This window comes from Theropithecus gelada, chromosome 1 (assembly GCF_003255815.1).
Source record: "Theropithecus gelada isolate Dixy chromosome 1, Tgel_1.0, whole genome shotgun sequence".
Classification (NCBI taxonomy): Eukaryota; Metazoa; Chordata; class Mammalia; order Primates; family Cercopithecidae; genus Theropithecus; species Theropithecus gelada.
Window position 1 is genome coordinate 140,633,002 of NC_037668.1, and position 22,025 is coordinate 140,655,026.

Genomic DNA, 22,025 nt, shown 5'->3' on the forward strand with positions numbered 1-22,025 from the left:
TGAGCTTAATACCTGAGTAATGTAATAATATGTACAACAAACCCCCACGACACATGTTTATTTATGTAAAAACCTTCACATGTACCCCCAAACCTAAAATAAAAATTTAAAAAAAATTAAACTGAGAAGTCTTTCAAAAGAGTCTCACATTACCTAGAACTCTACACCCAGTGAAAATATCCTTTATAAATGATGGTGACATAAAGTTCTTTTTCAACAATTAAAAACCAAGGGAACTCTTTCCCAGCATTACCGCACTGGAAGAAATACTAGATTGTTTTTCAGGAAGAAGGAAAATGACCCCACACAAACAGAAACAAGCAAAAGGGAAAAACACAAGAAATGGTAATTACATGGATAAACATAAATGGATATTGACCATTCAAAACAATACTTTTAATGTCTTCTGGAGTTAAAATATATGAACAACTAAAAATGTATTTATAATATAGTAAAAGAATGCTGTAAAAGGCAAGAGGAAAATAAATGGAGTTGAAGAGTTCTAAAGTTTTAGCAGTACCATGGAAGTGATAAAAGTAACAAAAGTAATTTGTATTAGCCTGTAAGAAGAGCTGCTTTTAATCAGTTTTTTTATTCTTTTAATATTTTTCCTTCTCTTAGCTTTTTAGACATCCTATCACTATCTTTTAGCGGTTACTCGAGAGCATGGGTCAGCAAAGCTTTTCTGTAAGGGACCAGATAGAAAATATTTTACGTTTTGTGGACCATATGTGGTGGTCTGTCACAACAACTGAATTTTGCCTTTGTAGTGCAAAAGTAGCTGCAGACAATGGGTAAACAAATGGGCATGGCTATAGTCCAACAAAACTAATTTATAAAAACTGACTGCCACAGGATTTGGCCTATGGGCTATATTTTGTTGATACTTGGTCTAAGTAGAAATTCTTAAATTGTCTACCAAAGAAAAGTTATTACAACCGATAAGTGAGTTTAGTAAGGTTACAGATATAAGGTCAATATGCAAAATCAATTGTATTTCTTTATACTAGCAATGAATAATTAGAAACCGTATTTAAAATAGGGTACCATTTTTAATACTATCAAAATATGAAATAGGTAGTTTAAAACAAAAATGTGCAATATTTGCACACTGAGTTCTATAGAACACTGATGAGATAAATCAAAGAATATCTAAATAAAGGAAAAAGTATACCATATTCAGGGCTTAAAAGACTGAATATTGTCGATTCTCCCCAAATTGATCTATATATTCAATGCAATCTCAATCAAAATCTCAGTAGGCCTTTTGAGTAAATCTGCTAGTTAATTATAAGACACATATGAAAAAGTCAATGAATTAAATAGTTAAAACAATTTTGAAAAAGAAGAACAAAGCTGAAGAATACATACTACCTGATTTCAAGACTTAATATAAAATTATAGTTATGAAGACTGTGAGATATTGGTGAAAGGACAGATTCACAGATCACTGGACTAGAAAAAAGCATTCAGAAATAGACTCACGAATATATTTAATTAATCAATTTTCTACAGTATGTTAAGGTAATTGTCTGGAGGAAGATTAGTCTTTTCAACAAACTACTGGAGGGATTAAATACCTACATATAACAATATATACCTCAAACCACACCTGACACTATTTGCAAAAATTAACCAAAAAAGGATCACAGATACAATATAATATTCAGAAGTATAAAATTTCTAAAAGAAAATATTGGAAAAATTCATCCTGCTGTTGCATTAGGAAACAATGCTTTAGATCAGAAATCAAAAGCCCAAACCTTTGAAAGAAAAAATAGTTAAACTGGACTTCATAAAAATTAAAAACTCTTGTTTATCAAAAGACACTTAAGAAAATTAAGACAATTTATGAACTGGGATAAAACATTTGTAGAACACAGATATCATGTAGTTTTTACATGTATAAATTCCCTCTAAGCACTGCCTTTGCTGCCTATAGTAAGGTTTGGTATGTTGTGCTTTCATTTTCATTCATTTATAAAACCAGATTTTATTCTAATTTCCCTTGTGATTTCTGCTTTGACTCACTGGTTATTTAGGAGTATGTTATTTAATTTCCATGTATTTGTGACCTTTCTCAAACTTTCTTCTGTTATTGATTTCTAATTCTAATTTATGTTCTAATTTATGTTGGTCAGAGAACATACTTTGTATGATTTTAATCATTTTAAGTTTATTTTGTTTTATCACCTAACATATGAAGACTTTTACTTTTTGAAACACTCTCCACTTGGTATCCACGGGTTGCAATGATGATTTAGGATTAGTTGATTTTATAACAAATTCTTCAGAAACTTTTAGGATGGTAGAAAAGACATTTATTATTTATAGGTTTGATCAATCACATTATGTCTTATGCTATTTTCTTATCATTTTACTGTTGTCATACTCCCTTCTTCTCACTTTTTCAAATATGTTTCTTGTTCTGTAGGGTATATGACATACTTTTTAGGGATCACTTGACCACCCTTTCTTCTTGATTTCCTCATTCACTCCTATCAATGAATCTTCTCCCAGACCAGATTCAGTCTCACAATACCCCAAACATCATCTTTGTGGCATTTATTGTAATGTTAAATATATTTGTGTTGTCAGTAGATTAATCTCTCTCCCTTCCTCTAGACTGTAAACTACATTAGAGCAAAAACTGTCTATTTTGCTCAGCATTGTATGTCCAGGATCTAACAAAGTATCTGACAAGTGATATGTGCTAAATAAATAATACTTTATTTTTAATGTCAGGTTTATTGAGGTATAATTTATATCCAGTAAAATTCATGCTTCTCAGATATGCAGTTCTAATGAATTTTGTCAATCACACACAGTTAACCACTACAATCACAATGACTAAATGTAGTACATTTCTGTCATCTAAAAAGTTGTATCAGGCACCCTTATAGAAGGTACCTCTCACCCCCACCTAGCCCATGGCAATCACTGATTTGATTTCTGCCCTTCCATTTTTGGTTTGTCAAAATTTTATATAAATGGAATCATCTAATATATAGTGTTTTGAGTCTCGCTTCCTTCACTTAACATTAGAGATTCATTCGTGTTGCATAAGTATAATATTTCACTCATTTTTATTGCTGAGAAGTACTCCACTTCATGGCTATCCACTTACAGATATTTAGATTATTTCCAGATTTGAACAATTATGAATAAAGCCATTATAAATATTTACATATTTTTTTTTCCATAGAAAAGTGTTTTCTGTTTTTTAGGGTAAATGGCTAGGAGGAGGCTTGCTAGATTATAGGGTAAGTTTATGTTTATAAGAAATTGCCCAACTGTTTTCCAGAGCATCTGTATCCTTTTGCATTCCCAGCAGCCATGTATTAGAGTTCCAGTTGCTCCTCATCCTCATGAGCACTTTGTATTGTTGGTATTGTTTTAGCCATTCTAGCAGGTATGTAAAAGTGTCTCATTGTGATTTTAATTTGCATTTCTCTAATGTCTAATGATTTACAGCATCTTTAAAACACAAAAAATTTGCAATCTGTTTCTTCTTAGATGAAATGTCTGCTTACATCTTTCACCCATTTTAAAATTAACTTGTTTGGGATTTTTTTTTAATTGACAAGAAAATCAATAAAACCAAAAGTTGGTTTTTAAAAAGATCAACAAAATAAACAAACGTTTAACTAGACTGATTAAGAAAATAAGAGAAAAGCCTCAAATTACTAAAATCTGTAATGAAAGAGAAGATATCACTATTGACCTTACAGAAATCAAAACAATTATAAGTGAATACTATAAACAACTGTATACCAACAGTTTAAGTAAGTTAGATAAAGTGGACAAAATCCTAGAAAGACATAAATTACCAAAATTTTATCAAGAATAAATAGAAAATCTAAACAAATCTATAACAAGTAAAGAGATTTAATTAGTAATTTTAATACATCGCACACACACAAAAGCTGAGGCCCAGACTTCACAGATGAATCTTTTAAATATTTCAGGAAGAATTAACACCAATCCTTCATAAAATTTTCAGAAGACAGGTGGTAATAACGCTACCCAATTCACTCTATGAGGTGAGTCTTATCCTGAATCCAAAACCAGACAAACACATCACAAGAAAACTACCAACCAATGTCCTTTACGAATATAGATGTGAACATTTTCAACAAAATAATACGAAACTGAATCCAGCAGCATATACGAAGGATAATAAACTAAAATTAAGTGGGATTTATCCCAAGAATGCAAGATTGGTTCCATTTATGAAAATGTATGTATGTAATATAATATGCTATATTAACAGAATAAAGTAAAAGACACATGGTCATCTCAACAGACACAGAAAACAAAAAGCATTTGACAAAATCCAACACTATTTCATGACAAAAACATTCAAGTAAGACAGGTGGTGATATGGTTTGGATTGTGTCCTCAACCAAATCTCATGCCAAATTGTAATCCCCAGTGTTGAAGGAAGGGTCTGGTGGAAGGTTACTGGATTAAGGGAAAGATTTCCTCTGTGCTGTTTTCATGATAATAAGTTCTCATGAGACCTGGTTGTTTTAAGGAGTGTGTAGCACTTCCCCCTACATCTCTTCCTCCTGATCCAGCCATGTAAAACATGCCTGCTTCCCCCTTCACCTTCTGCCATGATTATAAGTTTCCTGAGGCCTCCCAGACATGTTTCCTGTACAGACTGTGGAACCATGAGCCAGTTAGACTTCTTCTAATTATAAATTACCTAGTCTCAGGTAGTTTTTTATAACAATGTGACAACAAACTAATACAGATGAGAAATTCCTCAACCTGATAGGAAGCATCTCTGAAAAACCCCCGGGCACATCATACTTAATGATGAAAGACTGTATGTTTTCCTCCTGAGCTCTGGAACAAGATAGTGATGTTCGCTTTCACCATTTCTATTCAACACTCTAAAGTACTTACTAGACAGGGGAATTAGGCAATAAAAAGAAATAAAAGGTATCAGATCGGTAAAGAAGTAAAATTATCTCTATTTGCAGACGACATGATTTTGCATATAGAAAACCCTAAACAATTAATTTTAAAAACCTGTCAGGGATAATAAAAAAAAGTTCAACAAAGTAGCAGGATATGAGATCAATATACAAAAATCATTTGTATTTCAATATGCTGGCAATGAACAACCAAAAAATAAAATTTAAAAATAACTCAATTCACAACAGCATACAAAATGATAAAATATTTACAAATAATTTTAACAAAAAAATGCATGACTCATACACTGAAAACCACAAAATATTGAAAGAAATTAAAGAATGCCTACATAAATGGAAAGACAGCCCATGTTCATGGATTAGAAGACTATACTATTAGAATGAAAATATTCCCCATATTTATCTCCAGTTTTGATGCTGTCTCTATCAAAATTCTAGCTGAATATCTGCAGAAATTGTCAAAGTGATTCTAAAATTCATATGAAAATGCAAGGGACCCAGAACAGCCAAAACAATGTTGAAAAAGAAGAGCAATGTTAGAAAATTCCCAATTCCCAATTTCAAAACTTACTACAAAGCTATAGTAATCAAGACAGTATGGTACTGGCATAAGGACAGACATGGAGCAATGAAATGAAATAGAGTGTCTGAAAATAAACCCATACATTTTTAGTCAGCTGATTGTCAACTAGGGTGCCAAGACAATTCAATAGAGAAAGAAACAGTGTTATTCTTTTCAACAAATAGTACTGGGACAACTGGATATTCATATACAAAAGAATAAATTTGGACCCCATCTCAAACCATATACAAAAATTAACTCAAAATGCATCAAAGCCTAAATGCAAGAGCTAAAGTTATAAGATCTTAGATAAAAACAAGAGTAAATCTTCAAGACTTTGGATTATGCAATGATTTCTTAGATACACTTAAAGCACAATCAATCAAATAAAGGTTAAATTAAATAAAAATAAAATTAAAAATTAAATAAAAAATAAAAATTAAAAACTTTTATACTCCAAAGGATACTATTAAGAAAAGAAAAGATGACCCACAGAATCTAATAAAGAAATAACTCTTAGAACTCAGCAATCAAAAGACAAATAACTTAGCTGGGCATGATGGCATGAACCTGTAGTCCCGGCTATGAGGGAGGCTGAGGTGAGAGTATCACTTGAGCCCAGGAGTTCAAGACAAGTCTGAGAAACACAAGACGCCATCTAAATAAATTAATTAATTAACTAACACAATTTTAAAATGAACAAAGATTTTGAACAGATATTTCCTCAAAGAATGTATATAAATGGCCAAAAAGCACATGCAAAGATGTTCAACATCATTAGTCATTATGGAACTATTATACCAACCAATACTGTTAAGAGGTCAATGGAAACAGATTCAACAATGATTGATGCTTTTTATCAGACATTTACTGTGTTTATTCTCAAACAACATTATGGCATAGGTATTACTGTTACCTTCATTTTATAGATTAGAAAATTGAAGTCTAAATTATTTATTTATTTATTTATTTATTTATTTATTTATTTAGTGATCATGGCTCACTGCAGTCTCAACCTCCTGGGCTCAAGCGATCCTCCCACCTCAGTCTCCCGAGTAGCTGGGACTACAGGCATGCAGTATCACGCCTGGCTAATTTTCTTAGTTTTTTGTTGTTGTTGTTGTTGTTTTTGTTTTTTGTAGAGACAGGGTTTCACTTTGTTGCCCAGACTGGTCTGAACTCCTGGACTCAAGTGATCCTCTCACCTCAGCCTCCCAAAGTGTTGGGATTACAGGTGTGAACCACCATGCCCAGCCAAATTTATTCAACCTCTGTTGGGTTAATAGCTCAACTAAGTAAAACTAGCAAGAGTCAAATCAGAGATTAAAACCGAGGTGGTCTGACTCCACAAAAAGATGTGCTTAAACCTATATATATATATATATATATATATATATATTTTTTTTTTTTTTTGAGATAAGATCTCACTCTGTTGCCCAGGCTGGAGTGGAGTGGCATGATTACAGCTCACTGAAGTCTCAACCTCCCAGGCTGAAGTGATCCTCCCACATCAGCCTCCCAAGTAGCTGGGACCACAGGTGTGTGCCAGTGCCACTGTGCACAGCTAATTTTTGTATTTGTTGTGGAGACAGGGTCTCGCCATGTTGCCTAGGCTGATTTTGAACTCCTGAACTCAAGTAATTCATCCTCATTGGTCTCCCAAAGTGTTGTGATTACAGGCGTGAGCCACTGGGCCTGACCTATATATATTCTTCCTGTTACATAAAAAATGCATACAGGAGACACTGTGTTTGAAAAACGAGCTATAAAACAGTACACTAGGATTACAACAATGGAAAACCATATAGGAAAAGACTATAAAAATAATATAAAATGATAAGATGTTGTAATTAAGTGATAGAATGAAGGGTGATACTTGTTTTCTAAATTTGCTATAATATGATGAATTAATTATAATAATATCTTTCAAAAACTATGTTAAGAATATAAAGACCTCTCCTAAACACACACACACATTGTTTTAAAGGAAATAAAATTATAATGCACAAAATAGTTGTGTTCTTACATAAGTTAAAATCCTGGCACTGACTCAAACCAGTTAGAAGTCCTTAGATAAGTGACGTTAGCTCTGTAGATTCAGTAATAATTAGAAAAACAAAATATTATCTTGAATAATCTTTAAAATTTTTTGAATTGATATATTTTCAGCTATCTAGTTATAAAACTTTAATTAGCCTAAAATGACATTATTAAATTTTGATAAATAAAAATTAAAGCATGCCATCATTTCAATTCATAGTCCTGTTTCACCAGCTACAAAGTATGCCATCATTTCAATTAATATTCCTATTTCACTAGTTATGGTAGATATATCTAGTTGTTGAAAATAAGAAAAATGCTTTGTTTTTAACAGTAGTGTTTAGAAGGTAAAAATGTTTTTCAGATAGTTTTCTCATTGGGAAAATATTCAACAGATATTTCTTGGAATTGACTCAAATTCCAATTGGACTTTCTGACCTTGGAAGACAGAGTATACATAGGCGCAGAATTGCCAGATATAACAAATAAAATATATATTTGCTAAATTATCAGAGAAATCTGAATTTCAGATAAACAATAATTTTTAACATAGGTAATACTTAAAGTATACTAAAAATTATGTATCATTTATGTGAAATTAAAATTCTACTTGGCATCCTATAGCACCAATATTAAGTAAGGTATTACTAAATAATAATTTCTGTTAATAGCAAAAATGAGTACATGTACTCTGCCACCAGGAGAATTTTCAAACTCTAGCTTAAATTATTGAATATTTCCTCCATATGTGGCAATATGTTAAAATATTATAATTGTAAGCTACTTTTTGAGTTCAAAAAAAAATTTACCTGATGAGATTTTCATTCTTTTTTTCCACTGAAAATGGCATTCCAGCAGAACCATTAAATAATTCCAAAAGTAGTGTGACTGCAGTGTTCATAAGTTGACGAATGAGTTCCTGAAATATGTAGTCAATCAGCACTACAAACTTGAAAAATGTTTCTAATAAACGTCTATATTTAGGCAGCTTGAAATGTGTTGTGTCATCTTCAGAGAGTTTTGACTCAAAATATCTTTTGATTTCATTCTTTTCTGCAACCTACAATTAAAAAAAATTGAGAAACAAGTATTGATTTTCTTTGTTTATATGATTTTTAGTTTACAACAATTTTTACCAATATTAACTTTAATTAGATGTAAATGTTAAGAATTGATAGTTTAATACCTCAAGCAAAAAATGATTTAATGGGTAGGCCCAAAAAGTAACATATGAATTAAAACAGAATTCTAAAAATTCTTTAAATAATACTAAAGAAGCCAAAAGAGGAAGGACAGCGGGAAAAAAAAAAAAAGACAGAGGAGACTAACCAAAAACAAATAATAAAATAGCAAATCTAAATTTAACAACATGAAAATCACATCGTGTTTTTACTTGTTTGTTTTGTTTTTATTTGTTTCTTTGTTTTTTCTTCTACTTTTATTTTAGGTTCTGAGGGTACATATGTATGTTTGCTACATGGTTAAATTGCGTATTGCTGAGGCTTGGGGTATGAATTATCCCATCACATGGGTAGTGAGCATAGTCAACAATAGTTTGCCTTCTAACCCATACCTTCCCCTCACCCTCCTCCCTCAAGCAGTCACCAGTGTCTATTGTTCCCATCTTCCTGCCCATGTGTAACAAAGTGTATCTCCCACTAATACGTGAAGATATATGGTATTTGGTTTCTGTTCCTGTGTCAGTTTGCTTAAAATAACATCCTCCAGCTGTACCATGCTGCTGCAAAGGACATGATATCATTCTTTTCACGGCTGGGTGGTATTCCATAGTGTATATGTACCACATTTTCTTTATCCAATCCACCAATGACGGGCGTCTAGGTTGATTCCATGTCTTTGCTATTGTGAATAGTGCTGCAACAAACACAAGCATGCATGTGTCTTATTGGTAGAACGATTTATTTTCCATTGGGTATATACCCAGTAGAGGGATTGCTCGGTTGAATGGTAGTTCTCTCTTAAGTTCTTTAAGAAATCTCCACACTGCTTTCCACAGGGGCTGAACTAATTAACACTGCTACCAGCAGGGTGTTTCCTTTTTGCCACATTCTCACCAGCAGCTATTGTTTTTTGACTTTTTAGTAATAGCCATTCTGATTGGTGTAAGATGTTATCTCATTGTGGTTTTAATTTGGATTTCTCTAGTGATCGGCGATCATGAGTATATTTTTAATATATTTGTTGGTTACATGTATGTCTTCTTTTGAGAAGTATCTGTTCATATCCTTTGCCCACGTTTTAGTGGAGTTACTTGGTTTTTTGTTTGTTGGGGTGTTTAAGATCCTTATAGACTCTGGATGTTAGAACTTTGTCAGATGCACAGATTGTGAATATTTTCTCTCATTCTGTAAGTTGTCTGTTTACTCTGTTGATAATTTCGCTTGCTATGCAGAAGCTCTTTAGTTTCATTAGGTCCCACTTGTCACTTTTGTTTTTGTTGCAATTGCATTTAGGGACTAGGTCATAAATTCTTTGTCAAGGCTGATGTCCAGAATGGTATTTCCTAGGTTTTCTTCTAGGGTTTCTACTGTTTTAGGTCTTACATTTAAGTCTTTAATCCATCTGGTGTTAATTTTTGCATATAGTGACAGAAGGGGGTCCAGTTTCAATCTTCTGAATATGGATAGCCAGTTATCCCAGAACCATTTACTGAAAAGGGAGTTCTTTCCCCATTGTTGTCACTGTAGACAGTGTGACTTTATTTCTGGGTTCTCTACTTTGTTCCATTGGTCTACCTGTCTGTTTTTGTACCCTTACCATGCTGTTTGGTTACTGTAGCCTTGTATAGTTTGAAGTTGGGTAGCGTGATGCCTCCAGCTTTGCTCTTTTTGCTTTGGATTGCTTTAGCAATTCAGGTTCTTCGGTTCAACATGAATTTTACAATAGTTTTTTTTTTGAATTGTGAAAAATGATGTTGGTAATTTGATAGGAATAGGATTAAATCTGTAAAGTGTTTTGCGCAGTATGGCCATTCTAACAATATTCATTCTTCCTATTCACGAGCATGGAATGTTTGTGTCATCTCTAATTTCTATCAACAGTGCTTTGTAATTCTCATTGTAGATATCTATCATCACCTTGGTTAAATGTTAGATATTTTATTCTTATTGTGGCTATTGTGAATGGCATTGATTTGGCTCTCAGTTTGGATGTTTTTGGTGTATAGAAATGCTACTGATTTTTGTACATTGATTTTATATCCTGAAACTTTCCTAAAGTTGTTTTATCAGATGTAGCAGCTCTTGGACAGAAACTATGTAAGGTTTCCTAGATAATCATACAGTCTACAAACAGATAGTTTGACCTCTTCCTATCTGAATGTGTTATGTTTCTTTCTCTTGCATAATTGCTCTGGCTAGAATTTCCAATACTGTGTTTAACAGGAGTGGTAAGAATTGGCATCCTTCTCTTGTTCCAGTTATCAGTGGGAATGGTTCCAGTTTTTGCCTGTTCACTATGATGTTCACTGTGTGCTTGCCATATATGGCTCTGATTATTCTGAGGTTTGTGGCTTCAATGCCTAGCTTGTTGAGAGTTTTTAACATGCAGGGATGTTGAATTTTATCAAAAGTATTTCCTGCATCTGTTGAGATGATCGTGTGGCATTTCTTTTTAATTCTGATTACATAATAAATGACACTTATTGATTTGCATATGTTAAACCAACCTTGCATTCCAGGAATAAAGCCTACTTCTCCATGGTGAATTAACTTTTTGAGGTGCTGCTCGTTCAATTCAGTTTGCTGTACTAAGTTGATAATTTGTGCATCTATGTTCATTAGGGATATTGGCCTGAATTTTTCTTTTCTTGTTGTGTCTCTGCCAGGTTTTGGTATCAGAATGATGCCGGCCTTATAAAATAAGTTACAGAGGAGTCCTTCCTCCTTGATTTTTGGAAATAATTTCAGTAGGATTGGTACTAGCTCTTATTTGCACCTTTGGTAGAATCAAATCCATCTGGTCCAGGGCTGTTATGGTTTTTAGGTGTTTTATTACTGATTCAATTGGTCTGTTATTACTCTTTATTGGTCTGTTCAGGATTTCAATTTCTTCCTGGTTTAACCTCAGGAGACTATGTGTTTCCAGGAATTTACTCATTTCTTCTAGGTTTTCTAGTTTGTATATAGAGAGGTGTTCATAGCAGTCTTTGAGAATTTTTTTTTTTTTTTTTTTTTTTTAAAGACAGAGCCTTGCTCACCCAGGCTGGATTCCAGTGGTGCGATCTTGGCTCATGGCAATCTCCACCTCTTGGTTTCCAGAGATTCTCCTGCCTCAGCCTCCTGAGTAGCTGAAACTACAGACACATGCCACCACACCTGGCTAATTTTTGTATTTTTACTAGAGATGAGGTTTCACCATGTTGGCCAGTCTGGTCTCAAACCCCTGACCTCAGGTGATCTGCCTGCCTCACCCTCCCAAAGTGTTGGGATTACAGGCATGAGCCAACTTGCCCAGCTGAAATTTTTTTTGTATTTCTCTGGGGTCAGTTATGATGCCACCTTTGTCATTTCTGATTGGGTGTATTTGGGTCTTCTCTATGTTTTTCTTTATAAATCTAGCCACCAGGCTATCAAACTTGTTTAATCTTCTGAAGAACAAACTTTTGGTTTTGTTGATCTTTTGTATGGATTTTCATGCCCCAATTTTGTTCAGTTCTGCTCTGATTTTTGTAATTTCTTTTCTTCTGCTAGCTTTGGGGTTGGTTTTCTCTTGTTTTTCTGGTTCCTTGAAGTGCAATCATTAGAGTCTTAATTTGAGATATTTCTAACTTCTTGATGTAGGTGTACAGCACTATAAAGTTTCCTCTTAATCCTTCTTTAGTTGTTTCCTGAGTATTCTGGTATGTTGTGTCTGTTTTTAGTTTCAAAGAATTTTTTTAAATTTTTGCCTTAATTTCATTCTTTAACCAAAAGTCACACAGAAGCTTGTGCTTGAGCTGTGGTCCAACAGTGTGGTTGTTATGGTTTTGATTTTTGTGATTTTGTTGTGACTTGCTTTATGGACAAATATGTGGTCAGTCTTAGAGTATGTGCCATGTGCTGATGAGAAGAATGTATATTCTGTTGTTAGGCATAGTGTTCTGTAGGTGCCTGTTAGATCCAATTGGTCAAGTACCAAGTTTAAGTCCTGAATAGTTTTGTAGTTTGCTGCCTCAATAATCTGTCTAATGCTGTCATTGGGGTGTCGAAGTCCTCCACTATTATTGTGTGGTTGTCTAAAACTCTTCGTAGGACTCTCAGTACTTGTTTAATGAATCTAGGTGCTCCAATATTGGGTGTGCATATATTTAGAATAGTGAGGTCTTTTAGTACTGAACTTTTTATTGTTATGTAATGGCCTTCTTTGTCCTTCTTGATCATTGTTTGTTTAAAGTCTGTTTTAGCTGATATAAGAATAGCAACCTCTGCTCTTTTTTTGTTTTCCATTTGCCTGATAGGTCTTTCTCTAACCCTCTACTTTGAGTCTATGGGTGTCGTTACTTGTGAGATGGGTCTCTTGAAGACAGCAGACAGTTGGGTCTTGCTTCTTTATCCAATTTGCCACAGTCGGCCTTTAAAGTGGGGCATTTAGCCCATTTACATTCAAGGTCAATATTAACATGTGAGGATTTGATCTTGTTACTGTATTATTAGCTGGTTGTTATGCAGACCTAATTATACAGTTGTGTTATAATGTCAATGGCCTATGTACTTAAGTGTGTTTTTGTGGTCACAGGGAATGTTCTTTCATTTCCATGTTTAGCACTCCCTTTAGGACCTCTTGTAAGGTAGGTCTAGTGGCAACAGATTTCCTTACCATTTGCTTCTCTGACAAGGATTTCACTTCTCCTTTGCTTATGAAGCTTAGTTTCGTGGGATATGACATTTTTGGTTGGAATTTCTTTTCTTTAAGGATGTTGAAAATAGGCCTCCAATCTCTGTAGACTTGTAAGGTTTCTGCTAAAAGGACTGCTGTTAGCCTGAAGGGGTTCACTTTGCAAGTGATCTGCCCCTTCTCTCTAACTGCCTTTAAGATCTTTTCTTTCATGCTGACTTTGGGGAATCTGATGATTATGTGTCTTGGGGATGATGAACTTGGGGATGATCAACTCCTTCATACAGTAGTTCTCCGAATTTCTTGAATTTGCATCTTGACCTCTCTAGCAAGATTTCCAAATTGTCATGGACTATATCCTCAAATATGTTTTCCAAGTGGCTTGCTCTCCTCTTTCAGGAAAGTCAATCTGGTTAAGAACCTTTGCTGTTTGAGCTCTTTACAGAATCCCATATTTCTCAAATGTTTTGTTCATTTTTAAACTTATTTTTTCTTTATTTTTCATTGCTTCAAGTGAGCAATCTTCCAGTTCTGAGATTCCTTCCTCAGCTTGGTCTAATGCCTCCAATTATATTTTGAAATTTTTGTAGTGAATTTTTCATATCCCTAAGTTCAGTTTGGTTCTTTCTTAAAATGGTTAGGTTGTCCTTCAACTCTTGGATTGTTTTACTGTTTTCCTTGGATGTGGTTTTGACCTTCTCTTGTACCTCGATGAGCTTCCTTGCCATCCAGATTCTGAATTAAACATGTGACATTTCAGCAATTTCAATGTGTTTAAGAACCTTTCCTGGAGAGCCAGTGTGATTGTTTGGAGGTAAGAAGACACTCTGGCTTTTAGAGTTGCAGAGTCCTTACACTGTCTGTTTCTGATCTGTGAAGGCTGATATTCCTTTTTCCTTTGAAGTTGTTCTTTGGACTGGGCTTTGTTTTTGTGTTCTTTATTGCTCTCAAGGATTTGGCTGTGATGCAAGTTGGGTAAAGTTGAAAGGCTTTGTTTCTGAATGCGTTCAGCAGGCCATCTCTCATTTCAACACTCCTGGGCAGCACACTTTAACCCTGGGTGGCTGGGACTGGGCCCATGGCTTTGTGCTCTGACCACTCAAGGGCAAGCCCCAGCTGGGCTGGAGAGGCCAAGGTGCTCCCAGACTGCAGGCAATAGCACTACACTAGAGGTTGCAGGGTAGCCATGGGTGGGAAACACTCCAATGTGGCAGTGGTGGAGTCATTAGTAACCATGCTCTGGTGGGAGGCAGTCAGCAAAAGTGTTCCAGTGGGGGAAGGATGGGAAACCCAAGTGGGAAGTTCTCTGGTAGGGGCACCAGGGGTGCCATGAGTGAACACATTCTGGCAGGAGGCTGCCAGCAAAAGTGCTCCAGTGGGGTAGCAGGGACCTCATGAGAGAGCACAATGGCAGTGGCTGCTGGCAACGGCAGCCCAGCAAAGTCTACAGTATTTTTATTAGCCTGATTAACATATATTGGAATTTAACTTTATCAACAACTTTCATTACAACTTTTACTACATGCTCACACTGTATTTAAACATTAGACAAAAATAAGACTATTTACATGTGCTGAAGCCTGTAAAGTTTGGTGTCTCACTTATAAGCACATGACTTAAGTTTTGGAAATCAAACAAGGAAGTATACACTAATAAATATCTGTGTGTTCCTCCATAAAAGGATCATCCTCCAACATAGTGAATGTCATCTTGAAAAACAAGGAACTATGTCACCTCAAAATGAAAACAATAATACTCTAGTAACAGGCCCCAGTCATAAAGAAATGTATAAGATGCCAGAAAAATAATTCAAAATAATAATCTTAGGAAAATTCAGTGAAATATATGAGAATACAGATAGACAATTCAATGAGAACAGGAAAACAATTCATAAATTGAATGAAAAATTGAATAAAGACATCATAGAAAAGAACCAAACAGAAATCCTAGAGCTGAAGAATTTAATGAAGGAAATTTAAAAATGCACCTGAAACCTTCAGCAACAAACTAGACCAAGCAGAAGAAAATTTCTGAACCTGAAGACCAGGTGTTTGAAATAACACAGGCAATAAAAAAGAAAATAAAAAGAAAAATAAAATAATAAAAAAAAATAAAAAGAAAAAAATAGAAATTAAAAGGAAAAAGAATGAAGAAAACTCACAGGATTTAGGGAACACCATTAAGTGACAAATATTCAGATTATGGTTGTTGCAGAAAGAGAAGAGAGGAGAAAAGCAAGGAAAATACGTTTAATGAAATAATAGCTGAAAATTTCCCATGTCTTGGAAGACAAATGAACATACAGGTCTAAAAAGCTAAACAAACCCAAAGAGATTAAGCTTAAACATGTCCTCTCTGGGGCACATTATAGTCAAATTGACAAAGTCAAAGAGAAAGAAAGAATTTAAAAGCATCAAGAATGTCAAGTCACATATAAGGGAATTTCCATTAGATAAGCAGATTTCTCAGCAGAAAGTTTACAGGCCAGGAGATATTGGAATGATATATACAAAATATTGAAGGAAATAAACTATCAGCCAAGAATATTACTCCCAGTAGAGAAATTCTTCTGAAATGAAGAATAAATAGAATCTTTTACAGACAAGCAAAAACTGAGGGAATTCTGAGGAGGAAAAGTTAAATATTAAATTTGAACTCAATTGAACATGGACACCAAGGGACAATGGTCACCAAGTCCCAGAAGAGGTTGTGTGAGCTGCTTGAGGCGTTCATCCAGTACTGTTTCAGAGCCTATAAATTAGTTATTGAAAAACAATAGACAATCACAAAAAAAAGTGGACCTTTTTGTGTTCCTTGAGCCCAGTCATGAAAAGCTCTCCTGACTGGACCTCATGCCAAAAAACTTGTTACAATAAGAGCTACAGTCCCAGACTGAACCAAAGCTACATGAGACCTCTCCTTGTCTGTGCACAGATGAGTGGCCAACTCTAGAGCCCAGGCTGTTGCTTCCCACTCTGGTGGTAAATCCTCCATTGTATGGTGAGTACGGTATCCAACTCTGGAGCCCAGGTTGTTGCTTCCCAGTCTGGTGGTAAATCCTCCATAGTCTGATGAGTGTAAATATCTTTTCCTTCTCCTTTTCCCATTGCAATTTGCTTATTATATCAATCTGCTTATTATATCATTTGCTTATTATTATATCAATTGCTTACTATATAATTTGTTTATTACATCTACATTGCCATTTACATGGGATAAAGGTTGTTTACCCTTAAGGTATTGTGTGTGTGTCTTTTGTTCTCCCCTCACACATTTCCCAAACAGAATAAATTCTTCATCTCTAAAATGGACTTACAAGAAATGCTCAGGAGAGTCTTAAAAGTAGAAGTGAAAAGATTATAACCACCATTGTGCAGACATGCGAAACTATAAAACTCACTAGTAGAGCTGATACACAAAGGAGAGAGGCAAATGAATCAAACCTTATCACTACAGAAAACCACCTAACTGCAAAAATAACAGTAAGAGGGGAAGAAACAAAGGATATTAAAAAACAACCAGAAAACAATCTAAAATTACAGGAGTAAGTCCTCATCTATCAAGAATAACCTTGCAAGTAAATGGATTACATTTCTCATTTAAAAGATGTGGACTGGTTGAGTGATTAAAAAACAAGACTCAACTATACGCTGCCTACAGGAAACCTACCACACCTGTAAAGATATGCATAGACTGAAAGTGAAGGGATAAAAAAGATATTCCATGCAAACGAAAACCAAAATCAAGCAGAAGTCTCTATGGTTATAGCAACAAAACAGATTTAAAGTGAAAACCTATAATAATAGACAATGGAGGACATTATATAACAATAAAGGAATCAGCTCAGCAAGAGAATATTACAATTGTAAATATATATGCACCCAGCACTGGACTATCCAGATATTAAATCTTTTAATATCCAGATATTAAAAAGCAAATATTGTCAGATCTAAAGGAAGAGATAGACCCTAATATAATAATACTTTGGGACTTCAACATTCCACTCTCAGCATCAAATAGATAATCTAGACAGAAAACCAACAAAGAAACATCAGATTTGAACTGAACAATAGACTAAATGGACCTCACAAACATTTACAAAACATTTTGCCCAACAGCTGCAGAACACACATTATTTTCACCAGCACAGGGAACATTCTCCATGATTGATCATATTTTAGAACACAAATCTCAACACATTTCAGAAATTAAAATCATATCAAGTGTCTTATCTGAACACAAGGGAATGGAGTTAGACATCAATAACAAGAGAAACAGTTGAAGCTATACAAATACATGAAAATTAAACAGTTCCTGAACAACAAATGGGTGAAGAAACTAAGAATGAAATTTTAAAATTCTTTCACCAAATGAAAATTTGAAACATAATATATCAAAACCTATAAGACACAGCAAAAGCAATACTAACAGGCAAATTTATAGCAATAAGTGCCTACTTAAAAAAAAAAAAAAAAAAAAACTAGGGAGACAAGATGGCCAAACAGAAACAGCTCCAGTCTGCAGCTCCCAGTGAGACCAATGCAAGAAGTGAGTGATTTCTGCACTTCCAACTGAGGTACCTGGTTCATCTCACTGGGACTGGTTAGACAGTGGATACAGCCCACAGAGGGCAAGCCAAAGCAGGGTGAGGCATTGTCTCACCCAGGAAGTGGAAGGGGTCAAAGAACTCCCTCCCCTAGCCAAGGGAAGCCATGAGAGACTGTACCATGAAGGACAAGGCTATCCAGCCCAGATACTACATTTTTCCCACGGTCTTGGCAACACACAGACCAGGAAATTCTCTCAGATGCCTACACCACAAGGGCTGTGGGTTTCAAACACAAAACTGGATGGCTGGTACAGCAAACACCAAGCTAGCTGCAGGAGTTTTTTTCATACTTCAGTGGCACCTGGAACACCAGCGAGACAGAACCATTCACTCCCCTAGAAAGGTGGATGAAGCCAAGGAGCCAAGTGGTCTTGCTCAACAGATCCCACCCCCAAGGAGCCCAGCAAGCTAAGATCCACCGGCTTGAAATTCTCACTACCAGCACGGCAGTCTGAAGTCGATCTGGGATGCTCAAGCTTGGTGGGGGAAGGGGTATCTGCCATTACTGAGGCTTGAGTAGGCAATTTTCCCCTCACAGTGTAAACAAAGCCCCTGGGAAGTTTGGACTGGGCAGAGCCCACCACAGCACCTGAAAGCCACTGTAGCTAGACTGCCTCTCTAGATTCCTCCTCTCTGGGTATGGCATCTCTGAAAGAAAGGCAGCAACCCCAGTCAGGGGCTTATAGATAAAACTCCCATCTCCTTGGCACAGAGCATCTGGGGAACGGGGTGGCTGTGGGCAAGCTTCAGCAGATTTAAACGTTCCTGCCCGCCAGGTCTGAAGAGAGCAACGGATGTTCCAGCATAGTGCTCAAGCTCTGCTAAGGGACAGACTGCCTCCTCAAGTGGGTACCTGATCCCCGTGCCTCCTGACTGGGATACATTTCCCAGCAGGGGTTGAAAGACACCTCATACAGGAGAGCTCCAGCTGGTATCTGGTAGGTGCCCCCTGAGACAAAGCTTCCAGAGGAAGGAGGAGGAAGCAATCTTTGCTGTTCTGCAGCCTCCACTGGTGACACCCAGGCAAACAGGGTCTGGAGTGGACCCCCAGCAAACTCCAGCAGACCTACAGATGAGAGGCCTGACTGGTAGAAGAAAAACTAACAAACAGAAAGCAATAGCATCAACATCAACAAAAAAAAAAAATGATCATGCAAAAACTCCATCTGAAGGTCACCAAAAGCAAAGACCAAAGGTAGATAAATCCACGAAGATGAGGAAAAGCCAGTGCACCAAAGCTGAAAACTCCAAAAACTAGAATGCCTCTCCTCCAAAGGATCACAACTCCTCACCAGCAATGGAACAAAACTGGATGAAGAATGAGTTTGACAAACTGACAGAAGTAGGCTTCAGAAAGTGGATAATAACAAACTCCTCCAAGCTAAAGGAGCATGTTCTAACCCAATGCAAGGAAGGTCAGAACCTTGATAAAAGGTTAGAAGAACTGCTAACGAGAATAACCAGTTTACAGAAGAACATAAATGACCTGATGGAGCTGAAAAACTCAGCACAACAACTTTGTGAAGCATACACAAGCATCAATAGCCAAAGCAATCAAGTGGAAAAAGGATATCAGAGATTGAAGATCAACTTAATGAAATAAAGCTTAAAGACAAGCCTAGAGAAAAAACAATGAAAAGGAATGAACAAAGCCTCAAAGAAATATGAGACTATGTGAAAAGACCAAAGCTACGTTTGACTGGTGTACCTGAAAGTGATGGGGAGAATGGAACCCAGTGGGAAAACACTCTTCAGGATATTATCTAGGAGAACTTCCCCAACCTAGCAAGACAGGCCAATATTCAAATTCAGGAAATACAGAGAATACCACAAAGATACTCCTTGAGAAGAGCAACTACAAGACATATAATCATCAGATTCACTAAGGCTGAAACGAAAGAAAAAAAGTAAAGGTCAGGCAGAGAGAAAGGTCGAGTTACCTATAAAGGGAAGTCCATCAGACTAACAGCAGATCTCACTGCAGAAACTCTACATGACAGAATAGACTGGGGGCCAATATTCAACATTCTTAAAGAAAAGAATTTTCAACCAAGAATTTCATATCCAGCCAAATTAAGCTTCACAAGTGAAGGAGAAATAATATCATTTAAAGACAAGCAAATGCTGAGGGATTTTGTCACCACCAGGCCAGCCTTACAAGAGCTCCTGAAAGAACCACTAAATACGGAAAGGAAAAACTGGTACCAGCCACTGCAAAAACATGCCAAATTGTAAAGACCATCGATACTATGAAGAAACTGCATCAACTAATGGGCAAAATAACCAGCTAGCATCATAATGACAGGATCAAATTCACACGTAACAATATTAACCTTAAATGTACACAGGCTAAATGCCCCAATTAAAAGACACAGACTGGCAAATTGGATAAAGAGTCAAGATCCATCAAGTGCTGTATTCAGGAGACATATCTCATGTGGAAAGACACACATAGGCTCAAAATAAAGAGATGCAGGAAGATTTACCAAGCAAATGGAAAGCAAAAAAAAAAAAGCAGAGGTTGCATTCCTAGCATCTGATAAAACAGATCTTAAACCAACAAAGATTAAAAAAAGACAAAGAAGGGTATTACATAATGGTAAAGGGATCAATGCAACAAGAAGGGCTAACTATCCTAAATATACATGCACCTAATACAGGAGCACCCAGATTCATAAAGCAAGTTCTTAGAGATCTACAAAGAGGCTTAGACTCACACACAATAATAGTGGGAGACTTTAACATCCCACTGTCAATATTAGATAGATCAATGAGACAGAAAATTAACAAGGATATTAAGGACTTGAACTCAGCTCTGGACCAAGCAAACCTAATAGACATCTACACAACACTCCACCCCAAATCAACAAAATACACGTTCTTCTCACCACCATATAGTACTTGCTTCTGAATGACTACTGGGTAAATGACAAAGTTAAGGCAGAAATGATTAAGTTCTTTGAAACCAATAAGAACAAAGACAGAGAACAAACACATAACGTACCAGAATCACTGAGACACAGCTAAAGTAGTGTTTAGAGGGAAACTTATAGCAATCAATGCCCACAGGAGAAAGCAGGAAATATCTAAAATCGACACCCTAACATCAAAATTAAAAGAACTAGAGAAGCAAGAGCAAATAAATTCAAAAGTTAGTAGAAGACAAGAAGTAACTAAGATCAGAGCAAAACTGAAGGAGATAGAGACAAAAAAATCTTCAAAAAATCAATGAATTCAGGAGCTGGTTTTTTCTCAAAGATTAACAAAATGGATAGACCACTAGCCAGACTAATAAAGAAGAAAAGAGAGAAGAATCTAGTAGACACAATAAAAAATGATAAAGGGGAGACAACTACTGATCCTACAGAAATACAAACTACCATCAGAGAATACTGTAAATACCTCTATACAAATAAAATAGAAAATCTAGAGGAAATGGACAAATTCCTGGACACATACAACCTCCCAAGACTAAACCAGGAGGAAGACGAATCCCTGAGTAGACCAATAACAAGTTCTGAAATGGAGGCAGTAATTAATAGCCTACCAACCAAAAAAAGTCCAGGACCAGATGGATTCACAGCTGAATTCTACCAGAGGTACGAAGAGGAGCTGGTACCATTCCATCTGAAACTATTCCCAACAACAGAAAAGGAGGGACTCCTCCCTAACTCATTTTCTGAGGCCAGTATCATCCTAATACCAAAGCCTGGCAGAGAAACCGCAAAAAAAGAAAATTTCAGGCCAACATCCCTGATGAACATGGATGCAAAAATCCTCAACAAAATATTGGCAAACCAAATCCAGCAGCACATTAAAAAGCTTATCCACCACGATTAAGTCAGGTTCATCCCTAGGATGCAAGGCTGGTTCAACATACACAAATCAATACACATAATCCATCACGTAAACAGAACCAATGACAAAATCCACGTGATTATCTCAATAGATGCAGAAAAGGCCTTCGATAAAATTCAACACCCTTTATGCTAAAAAGTCTCAATAAACTAGGTATTGATGGAACATACCCACA

The 22,025-nt window shown here is 35.8% G+C and overlaps 1 protein-coding gene across 1 annotated transcript in view; it reads right to left on the bottom strand.

Annotated features, from left to right (window-relative positions):
• Nucleotides 1–22,025, bottom strand: part of DNAH14 (dynein axonemal heavy chain 14) — a 507,005-nt gene that overhangs the window by 411,896 nt on the left and 73,084 nt on the right. The window contains exon 12 of the mRNA XM_025393377.1: nt 8,358–8,608. Within this exon, the coding sequence (XP_025249162.1) occupies nt 8,358–8,608 (251 nt within the window). The remainder of the gene's footprint in view (nt 1–8,357; nt 8,609–22,025) is intronic.